Here is a 12,944-nt window from a genome sequence, read left to right on the forward strand (position 1 = left end):
CCCAGGGCTGCCAGCGGGACTCTGAAGAGGAAACCCACCTGGCCCTCTTCGGCGAGGGTGCCACGCCGGGCCTGTGGGAGGCGTGGCTCTGTAAAAAGCTCTTGAATCGGGGTTTGGCCATTGCTCCGCAGACCCGGCAGGAGGTTGCACCCTCCTTAGAGAGGTCAAGAGGTGCACGCGTGTAGGTCTTCGAGTCCCAAGCCCCCTTGTGGGGTGGAAGCGGGGAAGGTCCCGGGATCTGCAGGCATGCGCTGAAGTCCTCGTTAAGATCTAGAGTCCTCTGTGGGTTTCAGTCCCTGGACGGTGGCAAGACCACGACAGGACGGGGTCTCCTGCGACGTCTGCCCTCTCAGCGGCTGCTGGTGGCAAATGAAGCCAATGGAAACGTCCAGGAGGGAGCCACTAAACTCGAATGCAGGCGCCATCCGGCTCATCAGACCGGTCGTCAGCAGGGAAGAGGTTCGCTTGGCTCTGGGGCTTTTGTGGGATGCACTGTGGAAATAAGAGCCACAAAGTCCCTCTTTGTTCCCCCCCAAGTCTTGGGGTGTTAGGGCTAGAGGAAGGAGCCCTGGCTGAAGCTCCAGCTCCAGCGTCAGGTCCTGGCATTTCTAACAGGAATACAGTGGAATCGCTCTCGCCAGCCTGCATCACAAAAGACCTCCAGTCAGGTTGGGTGCAAAAGATCACGCCCCGTAGCACGACCAGTGCGAACGGCAACCCCATGCCCTGCTAGCCCAGGCTCCTCTGCTGTTAGCCCAAAAGCCATCCATGTGTCTTAGAGGCCGTGATTCACCAGCGGTCACTTCGGCATCTCCTCGTTGACGCCTGCCCCAGGGCTGCCCCTACCTCGCCCTGCGGGCTGGCCTCCTCGGCTCTCAGCTCAGGCACGATGGTGACGGTGGTGGATAGCAGGGCGCATTCCTTCTCTGCCACCTGTAGGCCGCTGGGGCTGCCCCTCCGGTGCAAGGGCAGTGCCACCTGGGTGGTGCCCTCGTCCCTTGCCTGGCCGGTGGAGGAAGGCAGGTAGGAGGAAGCCTGGGCCAGGAAGCTCAAGAAAGCATCTTTCAAAGCCCTGCGGAACTCCCTCCGCATCAGGCAGTAGACGACAGGGTTGAGGCAGCTGTTGCTGTGGGCCAGGCAAGTGGTGAGGGGGAAGATGTAGGTGTGGAGGAAGTAGAAGGTCTCGTCCCAGGGGACAGCCCCGAACTTCACCAGGGCTCCCCAGAAGGTCACCACGTGGTTGGGGAACCAGCAGACGAAGAAGGAGGTGACCACGAGCCAGACGGACGTGGCGATCTGGCTCTGCCGCCTGGGGTTGTTGGCGTTGACCCGGTGCTGTTGGAGGAAACTGAGGAGCAGCAGGTAGGAGGCCAAGATGATGACCAAGGGCAGCACGAAGGCCACCAACACTTTCTGGAGGTGATACACCCCCAGCCACCGGTTGGTGGGGAACTTGAGCAGGCACAACTCCACCCCGACCACATCTGTCACCGTGGCAAAGATGGCGGTGGGTACGGTGGCTGCCAAGGCCACGGCCCAAAGAGCCACGGTGATCCACTTGGCCAGGTTGGCGGTCAGCTTGAGGCCGGGCCTGACGGCGGAGGCCACGGAACAGTAGCGGGTGACGCTCATGGTGGTGAGCAGGAAGACGTTGGCGTAGACGCTCAGGACGGTCAAGGTGAGGACCAGCTTGCACATGGCATTGCTGAAGGGCCAAGTGAAGTCCAGGGCCGTCTCCACCGCCCAGAAGGGCAGGGTCAGGGCGAAGTGGAAGTCGGCCAGCGCCAGGCCGAAGACGAAGACGTCTATGGCGGAGGCCGGCCTGCCCTTCCGGGCCCGGACCAAGTACATGACCATGGAATTGCCCAGCAGCCCCACGGCGCACACCACCAAGTAGACGCTGGAGATGAGGATCCGCAGGCCGAAGATCCCGTCCGCCGGGACGGAGGCCGCATCATCCCCGCTCAGCCCCCAAGAGTCCAGCAGAGATTTGTTCCCGAAGTCGGGTCGTGCCGAGCTGTTCGACTGCCCGATCCCCCCTGCCTGCATGTTCAACACCCTCTCCTCCCAGCTGGCGGGTAAGGGTTGTGGCACTGGGGATGTACAGCACCCGGCGCGCGGAGGAGGAGAGCGGCCCCTCTGCTCACCATGTGGCCGGCGCAGCCATCCTCGCCCGAAGCCAGCCCGTTCCCCGTCAGTGCTCTTCCACGCAGCTCTGCTCACCCTGAGTGCACACGCCGCTGGGTCCGCGGCACGGGAACGGGGACGGCCCCACGCAATAAGCCAGCAGCGGCTCGCACAGCCGGGAGGGGGAATCCTTCAGGCCCGGGTCGGCCCTTGAGCTCCTGAATCACCCCAATCCACCCCTCGTAATCGACGCAGGCAGGCCGATCTCCTCTCTCCTGCGCTCCTGAGTCCAGCAGCACAGGGGGTGTGGACTGAACTGTGCAAGGCAGGAGAGCTGCCTTGGGTGTGTATGTGACACTCTAGCGACTGAAGGCCGGCCCTCCCGAGGGGCAGGGCATGACTCCTCCTTCGTTCCTGGGGCAGGTGGAACAAAGGTACCTCTTCCCCCCCCCACCCACACTGCTAGACTCTCTGTTCAGCTGTTTACCTGCAGCCACTGCTAAGGTGAGACTTTCGAAGCCACCGCTGGTGCATGCAGCAAGCCCGGCTGGAGCACAGGCCCTGGGGTGACTCAGGAATGAATGAGCCAGTGGGGTCTGATTCTCCATTGGCTCTGCCATGGCTAGCACCCCCTTTGTGCTGGTCTAAGTCACTGCACCAGGTGACTAATCTAGTTACCCTGGAGGTAGGGAGATCCGAATCAGGCCCAGCGTGTGTGTGTGTTGGGGGGGAGGGGTATTTTAAAGGGCCAGTGTCAGGACTGGGTCCCACATTCAGGTTTTTTGTAGAAACAAAATTCTAATGTCAGTACCGATGTTGCCCTCAATTTAAATTCCAATGGAAACAAATCAACTTCCCTCAGCCTGGGGGGGGGGGTTGCAACGTAACCATTGCGCGGCTGTTGTGTTAGGGCAGGAGACTGAACGATGACCTGAGCACGTTGCAAGCAGCGCTCCTTCCCTGCAGCCAGGGAACGGGTACGGAGAAGGGGCTTGACTTGCTCAAGGTCACCCAGCAAGCCGGTGCCTGGTGAGTCGGAGCGCCCAGCTCCATCCACTAGACACTGCTGCCTCGCTGGGCAGTTGTGGCCCACTCCTGGCTCTGACCCTAGAAGGGTCCTCTTTCTGTGCCTCAGTTTCCCCATCTGTCAAATGCTTTATGCTCTCTGGTTTAAAAAAGTGCTAGAAGTGGAGAGGAGAAACTGACAGTATGGAAACTGACCAGTGCAGTGTCTCTGCCCCCCGAGACACACCATGCTTGTCAACGGCAAACTCCTGCTGATTTCTGCCAGGTTAGGACCCCCAGGTCTGACCCGTGATTTCTAATCAGGTGCTGTCCCTTTAAGTGTATCTCCAACGTCCAGGTGATTGTGCTCCGGGCAGCTGATCAAAGCCTGGGAGTGCCCTAGCTGGCTTTTTTCCCCTGGGAAATCCGGGATTTAAGGGTGCTGAGGGGCAAGCGCCCCTTGCAGCCCCTATCTTCCACCAACGGGCCGTGCCTAGAGCCCGGCAACCCAACAGGACCAGACTATGAGCGCCGGCTGGGAAAAGAACCAGATCCCCTCCCACTCTGCAGCCCCCACAGCATAGCAGGGGCAGTGGCCGGCAGGGGCACGCAGTGACCCCAGGGGCTGGAGGAAGTTGCACTGGCTCAGGGGGTAGGGCTGGGTCTGGGTGGGGCCTAAAAACTAGGCCAGGGGAGGCCTTTCCTGGAGGGACCCCCTGGCCTAGCTATCTTGGGTATTTGGATGGCTCCCATCACTGCGCCAGCCGAACGCCTCACAGTCTTTGATGTATCACAGCCCCCTGGGAGGCAGGGCAGTGCTGCTCTCCCCATTGTCCAGATGGGAAACCGAGGCACCGAGCCACCTAGCGACTCTCCCACAGGGAGTCTGTGGCAGAACTGGGCCTTGAACCCGAGTTGCAGGCTAGTGTCCTAACCCCTGGCCCATCCTCCCTCCAGCCAGTCCTTGATCTCTGCCGAGGTTGTAAACAAGGGAGCCGGTTTTGCGCTGGTGACAGCTGAGGCCTGGCCTTTCGTCTCGCCACCTGGTGCCATCTTGAGAGCTTTGGGATCCCAACCCCCCTGGGAGCCTGGCGCCGAGAGTGTCCCCGGACAGCTGAGCCCTCATGTCCCCCGCACCTGTCTCTCCGCTGGACACCTTAACAGGACAATAGCAACCAACTTCAGGGCAGTTTCTTCTGCCCTTGCCAGTGATTTAACATGCGGTGATTGCCTGGTTTGTTTGAGTTGGCAGCAAGAGGCAGCAATAAAGTACCGGGCAATCCCGGGTGACGAAGGAGCCCTGCAATCCGTTCGAGCACACAAAGCCCCAGGTTTATGAGGGCTAAGGCCGAGCAGAGCACCTCAGACCCGATCCCAAGCGCCTCAGCTCCCTGCAAACCCTGGACGTGACAGAGCACCTAGGGCCCAGAGTTTTGCAGTGGCATAGGAGCCATGTTGGTTGCAGGATAGGAGAGACATGCAGCGGGTGAGGTGACACCTTTTATTGGACCAACTTCTGGTGGGGGAGGGGACCAGCTTCCAAGCGTCGCGGAGCTCTTTCTCAGGGCTGAGACAAGTAACCCGGGTCGCCACGCTAAACTCAAGGAGGGAGCAATTGTTGGGTGACGTGTGTTGTAGGAGACCACTTAAAAGCGAGCAGTTAACACCTCTGCAGTCCTAGGACGATGGAAGGTTAGTAGCGGAACGTAATTTGTGCCGGGCTTTGCCGGGCTCACCGGCGCAGCTCCGGCACCAGCGGTGTTGTCCTAAATCCGAAAGTACCGGAGGCCACGCCGTGCTCCTCAGATGGTGTCCTCCGCGCAGCGTCCCCGTACGTGAGCCCCGGCCCCTCATTCTTTACAAGTTCTTAGCAGGCTGTAGGGCGTGCTATAATTGGTTGTAATGGGCCACAAATGGGCCACAGTGTCTCAGATCAGTCCCTGGTTTTGAGCCTCCGGTAGAATTGACGTTCCCAGGCTCGTGGGTGGAAGGGGCTGTGTGGGTTTCCTTTGTCATGGGGATGCCCGCGCTGAGACCCACCAACCGGCGTGGCCCCGTGGCTAGGGGCCAGAATGGGAGTTAGGACTCTAGCCTCTCAGTGACTCGGATGAGTCGCTTCTCTCCACTCCCCCTGTGTAACGGGTGAATGACGATGTTTGCGCTCCTTTCCCACGTGCTAGCTGGCTGGACGGTGCCAATGAGAGCTTGATGCTGTTACTAAACCCTATTATCTTATTGCAGTCTGGTTCCCCAGATCTATCCTGCAGAGGGAGGGGTGCATCTCACCTCAGCTGCCCTGGGGTCATGCTGCCCTCTGGGACTGGTTGGGATTCATCAGGAAAATGGCCCTCACTGCATGCATGTCCGTCTCTCCCCATCCTGTGGAGCACAGGCGCATTGGTGAGGGGGCCAGGAGCGCTGGATTCCCGGCGCAGCACTTCCACAGACTCACCGTGAGGGCTTGGGGACGTCACTTAGCTGCTGCGGCTCGACGACGTACCTGTTAAAAACAGGAGCAACTGTCCCTATTTCACAGGGGTGCGAGGAGGTTAAAAGTTGGGGAGGTGCCCAGATACTACGGGGATGGGCACCAAATAAATATGGAAATTGGGTTCCCAATCTGCCCGTCTTCCTCTTGCGTGGGGGTGCTGCCCTCTGCTGGTGGATTATTTCATGAGCGAGGCTCCTGGCCCAGCCCGGAAATTGACCCTGTTTCCCGAACAGTTTCAGTTTAGATGAATCGGCTTGTTCACAAAAAACTCCCAGCCAGCGCTAGTCAGAGTATATGTGTGTGTCAAGGGGGAATGGGTGTATGCCTGTGTGTGCGAGTGTATCTCGGGGTACAGGTTGTACGGAGCCCATATGTTTTGGGTGTCTAACAAAGCCATGTCTGTTCTCTACAGAGCCCACCAGGCCTCCTCTGTGATGTCCAAGCAGGTCAAATAGGGGCAGGGGACTTGATTGTCTTGGAAGTTTGATCTGTGTCCCCTCGTGTGTTGTTCCCCTGCTCATCGTCCGTGCGGGCTCTGCTTAACGAAGAATGCAAACTCTGGCGCGTGGTCCCGGTGCCTCCGTCGGACCCTGACACTAACCGGCGTCTCTAATGGAGCCGAGGCTGCAGTTGCTTCTGGTGGCATGGCAGGAAACGTCTCTCCTTTTAAACCCCGGAACGAACGCTCTCGGAGATCAGATCTTGGGCAAGCCCAGGCTGGGCCTGAGCCATCAGCAGGTGCGCGGGAGGCGGCGAGGGGAGGGGACGAGGCTGGCCCTCGAGGCAGAAGGATTAGCTTCAAACGCTTCCCAGACGCAGCACGCCTCTTCCCTTTGACAGCAATTACCTGCTCAGCAGCTGGCGCTGAGTCCCTCTGGGGCGCTGGTCCATGGCCGTCCTCACCCAGCCCTCCTCAACGCCGGGGACCCCGGCCCGCTCTCTCGGGCCCCCGTCCTGAGAAGCGAGGGGTGCGGCTTGGGGATGGTGTGAGCCCGGCGCTCGCCCTGGTGCAGGTTGGTTTCTCGACAGCGGGGAGGCACCCTGGAGCGGGACGGTGGGCACCATGAAGAAGATGTTCTCCTGTTCCACCTCGCAGGTCGCGGTGAGTCAGCTCCGCCGAGATCTTCCCCTTGCCCTGAGCTGGCCGGCGTGGCAGGGGGCTGAGCCCAGTGTAGGGTTTATTGCCCTAAGAAAGGAACATTCCTGTGTGTGCTACAGAAGAGCCCTGTGCCGCAGTAGTCTATGGGAGGCGTGCCTACAGTACCCCCATGGGAATAGTCCCGTACCTACACTGCCCTCCTTGGCAATCGCCCCATACAATGCATATGCTATTGTACTGGTTCTCCCAGTGACCACCGCACCCACCAGGTGTTAAGGGGTCTGCCCCCCGTGCTGTGCTAAGCAGGCAGGGGGGCTCAGCTCGCTGGGAGGAGGGGGCTCTCGGGGTGGCCAAAGACCGAGAGCCCCTGCGCTAGTCTCTGACCGTAGCCCCCTGCTGCCGTATGGGGTGGGAACCGCGCTGTGCTCTCGCCCATAGGACTAGCCCGCGCCAGCAGTATCTTATGGAGCTAGCCCTTGTGGACGGCATTTCCCAGCCCGGCCCTTCTGCCCCTGGACTGCAGGGCAAGGGTCCTACAGGCTGGGGCTGACTCTGCGGCCCGCGTTTGGGGGCGAGGGTGATGGGAGAGGAAGGACCGTCCAATGGTCAGAGCCCTAGCTCGGTCCCACGTCAATTCGCAGCTCTGCTCCGGACCCCTGGTGTGACCTTGGCCAGCATCTGAGGGTTCAGAGCAGCCAGCAGGGCCGGTGCCCCCGAAATCAAGGGCTCAGAGCCGCTAGTGAGGCCCTAGGAGTCTGTCCCCCTTTGCTTAGGGGGCCCCGGGAAGCAAATCAAACCAGAAATCTCTCTGCACAGAGTCTCTCCCACTTTGTTCACTGTCGCCCCCGAGCCTCGGCCCCTTCTGCCCATGGGGTGAATGCCATGCAATTCCCAGCCTGTCTTCGCTCTGCATCGCACGCAGCGATCTGGGTTTGGCAACGGGAGCCAGCGTCCGGGCCTGACAAACCGGAATGGCGGAGTGGGTTCATTACTCAGTCAGCCAGGGGCTGTTGCATCTCCAGGGTGTTCCCGGGCTTGGTACAGAAGCCAGGGGCCAGCCCCCAGGGGAGTGGGGACGTGAAGCTGTAAAGATCCCGTTGGGGACTCGGTGTTCTCTGCCCCCCACCCTCGGCAGAAGTTACCCCAACACCTTTGCCTTGTGGCTCCTGTACCCAGCAGTGCAATGAGGCACTGCAGGGTCCACCGGGGATCTCCAATCACTTGCCTGTTAATAGGTATTGGGTGCTGCACATCTGCATCAGGGACAGATGTGTTGGTCCTCTGGTCCCACATCTTTAATACACTCCATAATAGCGAATAACCAATTAATAATCATTTCCTTTTATAGCATCCTGAAGGATCCCAAACTTCTTTACAGATAGGTATAGTGTAATGACCCCTCCTATGCACATGCCTGCCCTCTGCTGGTTGGAATTGGAACTGTGTGTCATGGACCCTATACTGCCAAAAAGTTAAGGGATATTCTCCTTCATCTAAAGTGGTAGGGGGATGGTCCTGGGAGCAGGAGGATCTGAGTTCTAGTCCTGTTGTTGCTGTGAAGATCCAAGTGGCAAAGGATTGTTTACAGTTAATTAGTGTAGGCCCAATTTACCAAACGCTACGTTAATAGAAGGTTGGTGATAATAATTTGCATGTCTATGGCATCGTTAATCAGAGCACCTCAAAGTTCTCTACAGCCACACATTAGGGTGTGACTGTAGGGGGTAGGGAAGCATTATTGGCTTCATTTTCCAGAGGGGGAAACTGAGGAATAAAGAAGTGAAGTGATGAGTAAGTGGATGTGGTAGGCATGGTCCTGATGTCCAATGTTATGTGCTAAACACGTCACAACCAGAGAGTCCTGCTCTAACCATTAGGCAACACTTCTTTCAAGACCTGGGAATGGAATCCAGGAGTCCTGTTCGCACTCTAACCATTGGATCACACTCCCTCCAAGGTATGGAACCACTAGACCGCACTCATATGCCCAGCAAAACAAGCAAACAATTGCTTGGCTTCTCTTGACTGTCGAGAGACAAGGTGGGGAAGATAATATCTTTGACCTTGTCTCACTAATATCCTGGGACCCACAGGGCTACAATTACAGTGCATGCAAGACACAAAGAGAGCAGGCAACTAGACCCCGTTCCCCGCTCGTACACTCTGACCGGGCATCCCACCCTGTGGTTATTTTCCCACTGCAGCCCTCATCTGGGATACAGGGTAATTAGGATTTGAGCAATCATGGGGTGTGTTGTCCTTGTGTAATAATACACACACACACACACACACACATATGCTCAGGGTGTGTAGGCGGCTGTGGAATGTTAATCACCAACTACCCAACGCTCAGGCTCTGCGGGTCCATTAATACTCCATGCTTGTGCAATGATTAGGGCACTAAAGACTAAGGGTTCAGTCCCGGCTCTGCCACAGACGCCCTATGTGACTTGGGCAAGTCATTCAGTCTCCTTGTGCCTCAGTTTCCCCTCTGTACAATGGGGAGGATAGCCTCCCTGCCTCATACGGGGTGGGTCTGAGGATAAATGCATTAAATACTGCGAGGTGCTCAGATACTGTGGTGGTGTGAGCCGGATGAGTATGTCAGACAGATAGATTCTGATAGTTTAAAAAAAAAACAGACTTGGAACCAAATTGAAGCCCTAGTGTAAACAGATGCGACTCCAATGGATTTGCTCCCATCTGCTCTCCCATGGCTTAATTTATCCCTGTGTTTTCACCCCCCAGGCCAAAGTTGTCTGTGAGGGAGTTAAGTAGATGGGGAAACTGAGTCACAAAGCGAGGAAAGGACTTGCCCGAGACCACAGATGATGATAAAAAAAAGTCTAGCTCTTCTATAGCAGCTTTTCATCCATAGATCTTAAAGCCCTTTACAAAGGAAGGTGAGTATCGCTGTCACATTTCACCCAGTGGGGAAACTGAGGCACAGAGCTTCTGGTTCTTGCTGCTGAGCTCAGCCCATTAGACCGCACTTGTGTCTCTATCTTATGTCTTGAATGATATACACTTCTGGACTGATTAAGACGACTCACTGCAGTTGGTCTTTTGATCTGATCCTTCTTTCTCTTATTTTAATACTCGTTTGGGCAATTCCTGTATTAATTAATACACCAGAACTGTCATGTCTCTTTAGCAGCTGGTTAAACACCCACTTAACCACTCAGCACTCGCTAAACCCGGGTGTAATGCTGTCCCGATTCTACAGCTGCCAGTGCCTTCCCCTGTCATTAGGATGTCCTGCAGCTTTCCTGATTAAGCATGTCTCAAATAAGAAACATGGCATTTAACCATAGGGGCCAGCTATTCCTCTAGGGCCCTACCACATTCATGGTCCGTTCTGGTCAATTTCACAGTCATAGGAACTTAAAAATCATAAATGTCATGATTTCAGACCTTGAAATCTGAAATTTCAGGGTGTTGCCATTGTAGGGTATTGTGTGTATGGGGGTGGGGGCGGTTACAAAGTTATTGTAGGGGCGTCATGGTATTGCCACCCTCACTTCTGCGCTGCTGCTGGCGGTGGCGCTGCCTTCAGAGTTGGGCAGCAGGAGAGCAGTGACTGCTGGCTGGGAGCCCAGCTCTGAAGGCAGCGCCGCCGCCAGCAGCAGCGCAGAAGTAAGGATGGCCTGGTATGGTATTGCCACCCTTACTTTTGTGCTGCTGCCTTCAGAGCTGGGCCCTCTGTCAGCAGCCGCCGCTCTCCAGCCACCCAGCTCTGAAGGCAGCAGCTCAGAAGTAAGGGTGGCACGGGATGGGATTGTCACCCTTCTGCGCTGCTGCTGGCGGATCGCTGCCTTCAGAGCCGGGCACCTGGGCAGCAGCTGCCGCTCTCCGACCACCCAACTCTGAAGGCAGCGCAGAAGTAAGGGTGGCAATACCATGACCCCCCTACAGTAACCTTGCAACTCCCCCATGACCCCTTTTTGCGTCAGGTCCCCCAGTTTGAGACACACTTGTTTCCCCCCATGAAATCTGTATCATGTAAGGTAAAAGTACACAAAAGACCAGATTTCACGGGGGGAGTCCAGATTTCAAGGTCCGTGATGCGGTTTTCACGGCCGCGAATTTGGTAGGGCCCTAATTATCGTTAATCAACCCCTAGGGAATGGCACTCCTGCTGACAAGCCTGCAGCTATAAATAGACAATTGGCGATCCTTAGCTGAAAGGTGGTGTGTATTGTAAAGGCACCATGTTTTCTTTGTGCATCACATGCACCGGAATAATAGCTAGTGTCTTGAGAGCTAATGAACTGTCACTCCCCTTTGTGTTATCATCTCCCTTTGGGAGAGCAGGAAACTGAGGCACAAAGGAAGCGGTGGGTTGTCCCAGGTTACACAGGGCTCGGCTTTTGTAGAAACTGGCCTGGACGCTCCTCACATATTTGTGGTTTGCTTTAGATTAATCCCTAAGGAAAGCCACAGAGGATTGGGGGAGTGTCCGGACGAGCCTTCACAAGCTTGGTGACGCCCTGGAGTTAATTTGCAATCAAGTCACTGGAGGGAAAAGCTCCCGTGTAGACGTACTCAGTGAGTAGGTGATAACAGTGGGTTTAGAACGCAGGCCACCTTGCTCCCATACTGCCTTTGCTCAGCCATTCTGCACGCAGAGGTGGTGTGGGCTGCCCTAGTTTGTAGGGTGAGTCACTGGCAGCCATGGGATTAGAACTCAGGACTCTTGGCTCCCAGGTACTTAGCCCGTGGGAGCCCTGGCTCTGTTCGGCCATGCTGCCCTGTCTCCTCCAGCCCTGCCTGCTCTCACTTGCTCCGTGACGCTCTCTTCGAATCAGGTCGAGAGCTGGAACAAACACGACCAGAAGCTTTTCGAAGCCGTCGAGAAGGGGGACGTGGGCCGAGTTGCCGTCCTGGCTTCCAGAAAGACCGCGAGACCCACCAAGCTCAACGCCCTTGGCCAATCTGCGTACGTAAGTTTTCTTGTCCTCCTCCCTCCCGCTAACCCAGCTGTTTCTAACCGTACCCCAAAGGCCGGCGCTCAGGCGGTTAATTCCCACCAAGCCAGGACAAAACCCAGCTCCCTTCCAATCGCATCTCCTTACCTAGTGAGTGTCACTTTAAGATAGGGACGTAGGATTTGCTTCATGCACCAGATCAGAACACTGGCCCATCGGGCCCAACATCCCTCCCACCCCCATCTTCCTATTCCAGCCCAGCCCATTGGCCAATCCAGTCCAGCATCCCCACCTCCTGCCATAGCACACCTGCCCGTTGACAAGTGGGGTGGGCTTGTGGCCAAGGCATTGGGCTGGGACTCAGGAGACATGGCTCTGCCATTGACCTTGGGCAAGTCCTGGCTGCTTTCCGTGCCTCAGTTTCCCCACCTGTAAAATGGGAAGAACAGTCCTTTCTCCCACTCTTTGTCTGGTCTATTTAGAGTCTAAGCTCTTCAGGGCAGGGACTCTCACTCTGTGTCTATACAGCAACTAGCACATTGGGGCCCTGATCTCAGCTGGGGTCCTCAAGTTGCTTCTGGATTTTAAAAAGAGGAAGACTAACTGGAGCATGAGGTCTGTTTTCCCTCCCTCCTACTGTACCAGGGCAAAGCTTTGATCTCATCTAGCCAGCTGTCTCCAGCCCAGCCATTCCTGGATCCTGCCCCTAACAGAGATCACACTGAAGGCCGGGGGGTAGGGGGTGGGGTGGGGAATGAAATCCCCATAATGCATCTGGCTAATTGTGCAATGCAGCACATGGTAGCTGACAGTTCCTTCCTGAGCCGCTGGTGCCCTGAACCACAGGACTTGAGTGTCCCTATCTTACACCACATGCCCCCAGATGTTATCCTCCCATTAACCTGAGCAATGTGCTGCAGTGCCGGTTGTGCAGCTGGCGCTGGTTGACAGCGCGTCAAATGATGAGCAGCATTATGATGAGTAACCCCTTCACCCAGCAAAGGCTGCCACGGGTGCCATAGGTACTAACTAGATCTAGGACTAGAACCCAGGAGTCCTGGCGCCCTGTTCCCTGCTCTGACCACTTGCTTACGCTCCGCTTCGACCTAAGACTAGAACCCAGAGTCCTGGCTCCTTATTCCTGCTCTAATCAAAATAGCTCACGCTCCCCTGCCAGGGATAGAACCCAGGAGTCCTGTTCCATGCTCTAACCAACTAGATCCCACCCCCTTCCCAGAGGTCGGAATAGAACCCAGGAGTCCTGTTCCCTGCTCTAACCAACTAGATCCCACCC

The 12,944-nt window shown here is 56.7% G+C and overlaps 2 protein-coding genes across 2 annotated transcripts in view; one reads left to right on the forward strand and one right to left on the reverse strand.

The window, feature by feature from the left end:
• Positions 1–402: 402 nt before the first annotated feature.
• On the reverse strand, positions 403–6,514 carry RXFP4 (relaxin family peptide/INSL5 receptor 4). The gene is made up of 4 exons (XM_024203428.2): positions 6,471–6,514; positions 5,585–5,632; positions 847–2,071; positions 403–492 (listed from the first exon to the last, which is right to left on the reverse strand). Exons 1-4 carry the CDS (start codon positions 6,512–6,514, stop codon positions 403–405), a joined length of 1,407 nt encoding a protein of 468 aa, XP_024059196.2.
• A 172-nt stretch (positions 6,515–6,686) lies between these two features.
• ANKRD35 (ankyrin repeat domain 35) overlaps positions 6,687–12,944 on the forward strand; it is a 26,787-nt gene continuing 20,529 nt past the window's right edge. The window contains exons 1-2 of the mRNA XM_026656237.1: positions 6,687–6,725; positions 11,531–11,661. Of these exons, the coding sequence (XP_026512022.1) occupies positions 6,687–6,725; positions 11,531–11,661 (170 nt within the window). The remainder of the gene's footprint in view (positions 6,726–11,530; positions 11,662–12,944) is intronic.

Source organism: Terrapene carolina, unplaced genomic scaffold (genome assembly GCF_002925995.2).
Source record: "Terrapene carolina triunguis isolate 2854851 unplaced genomic scaffold, T_m_triunguis-2.0 Scaffold227, whole genome shotgun sequence".
NCBI classification, from domain to species: Eukaryota; Metazoa; Chordata; order Testudines; family Emydidae; genus Terrapene; species Terrapene triunguis.

Coding starts and splice junctions, on each gene's coding strand:
- RXFP4 (XM_024203428.2), bottom strand. CDS start 6,514: ATGGACCAGCGCCCCAGAGGGACTCAGCGCCAGCTGCTGAGCAG. Junction 2,072..5,584: donor GACGTCCCCAAGCCCTCACG/GTGAGTCTGTGG, acceptor CTTACCCGCCAG/CTGGGAGGAGAGGGTGTTGA. Junction 493..846: donor AGGCCAGCCCGCAGGGCGAG/GTAGGGGCAGCC, acceptor TTATTTCCACAG/TGCATCCCACAAAAGCCCCA.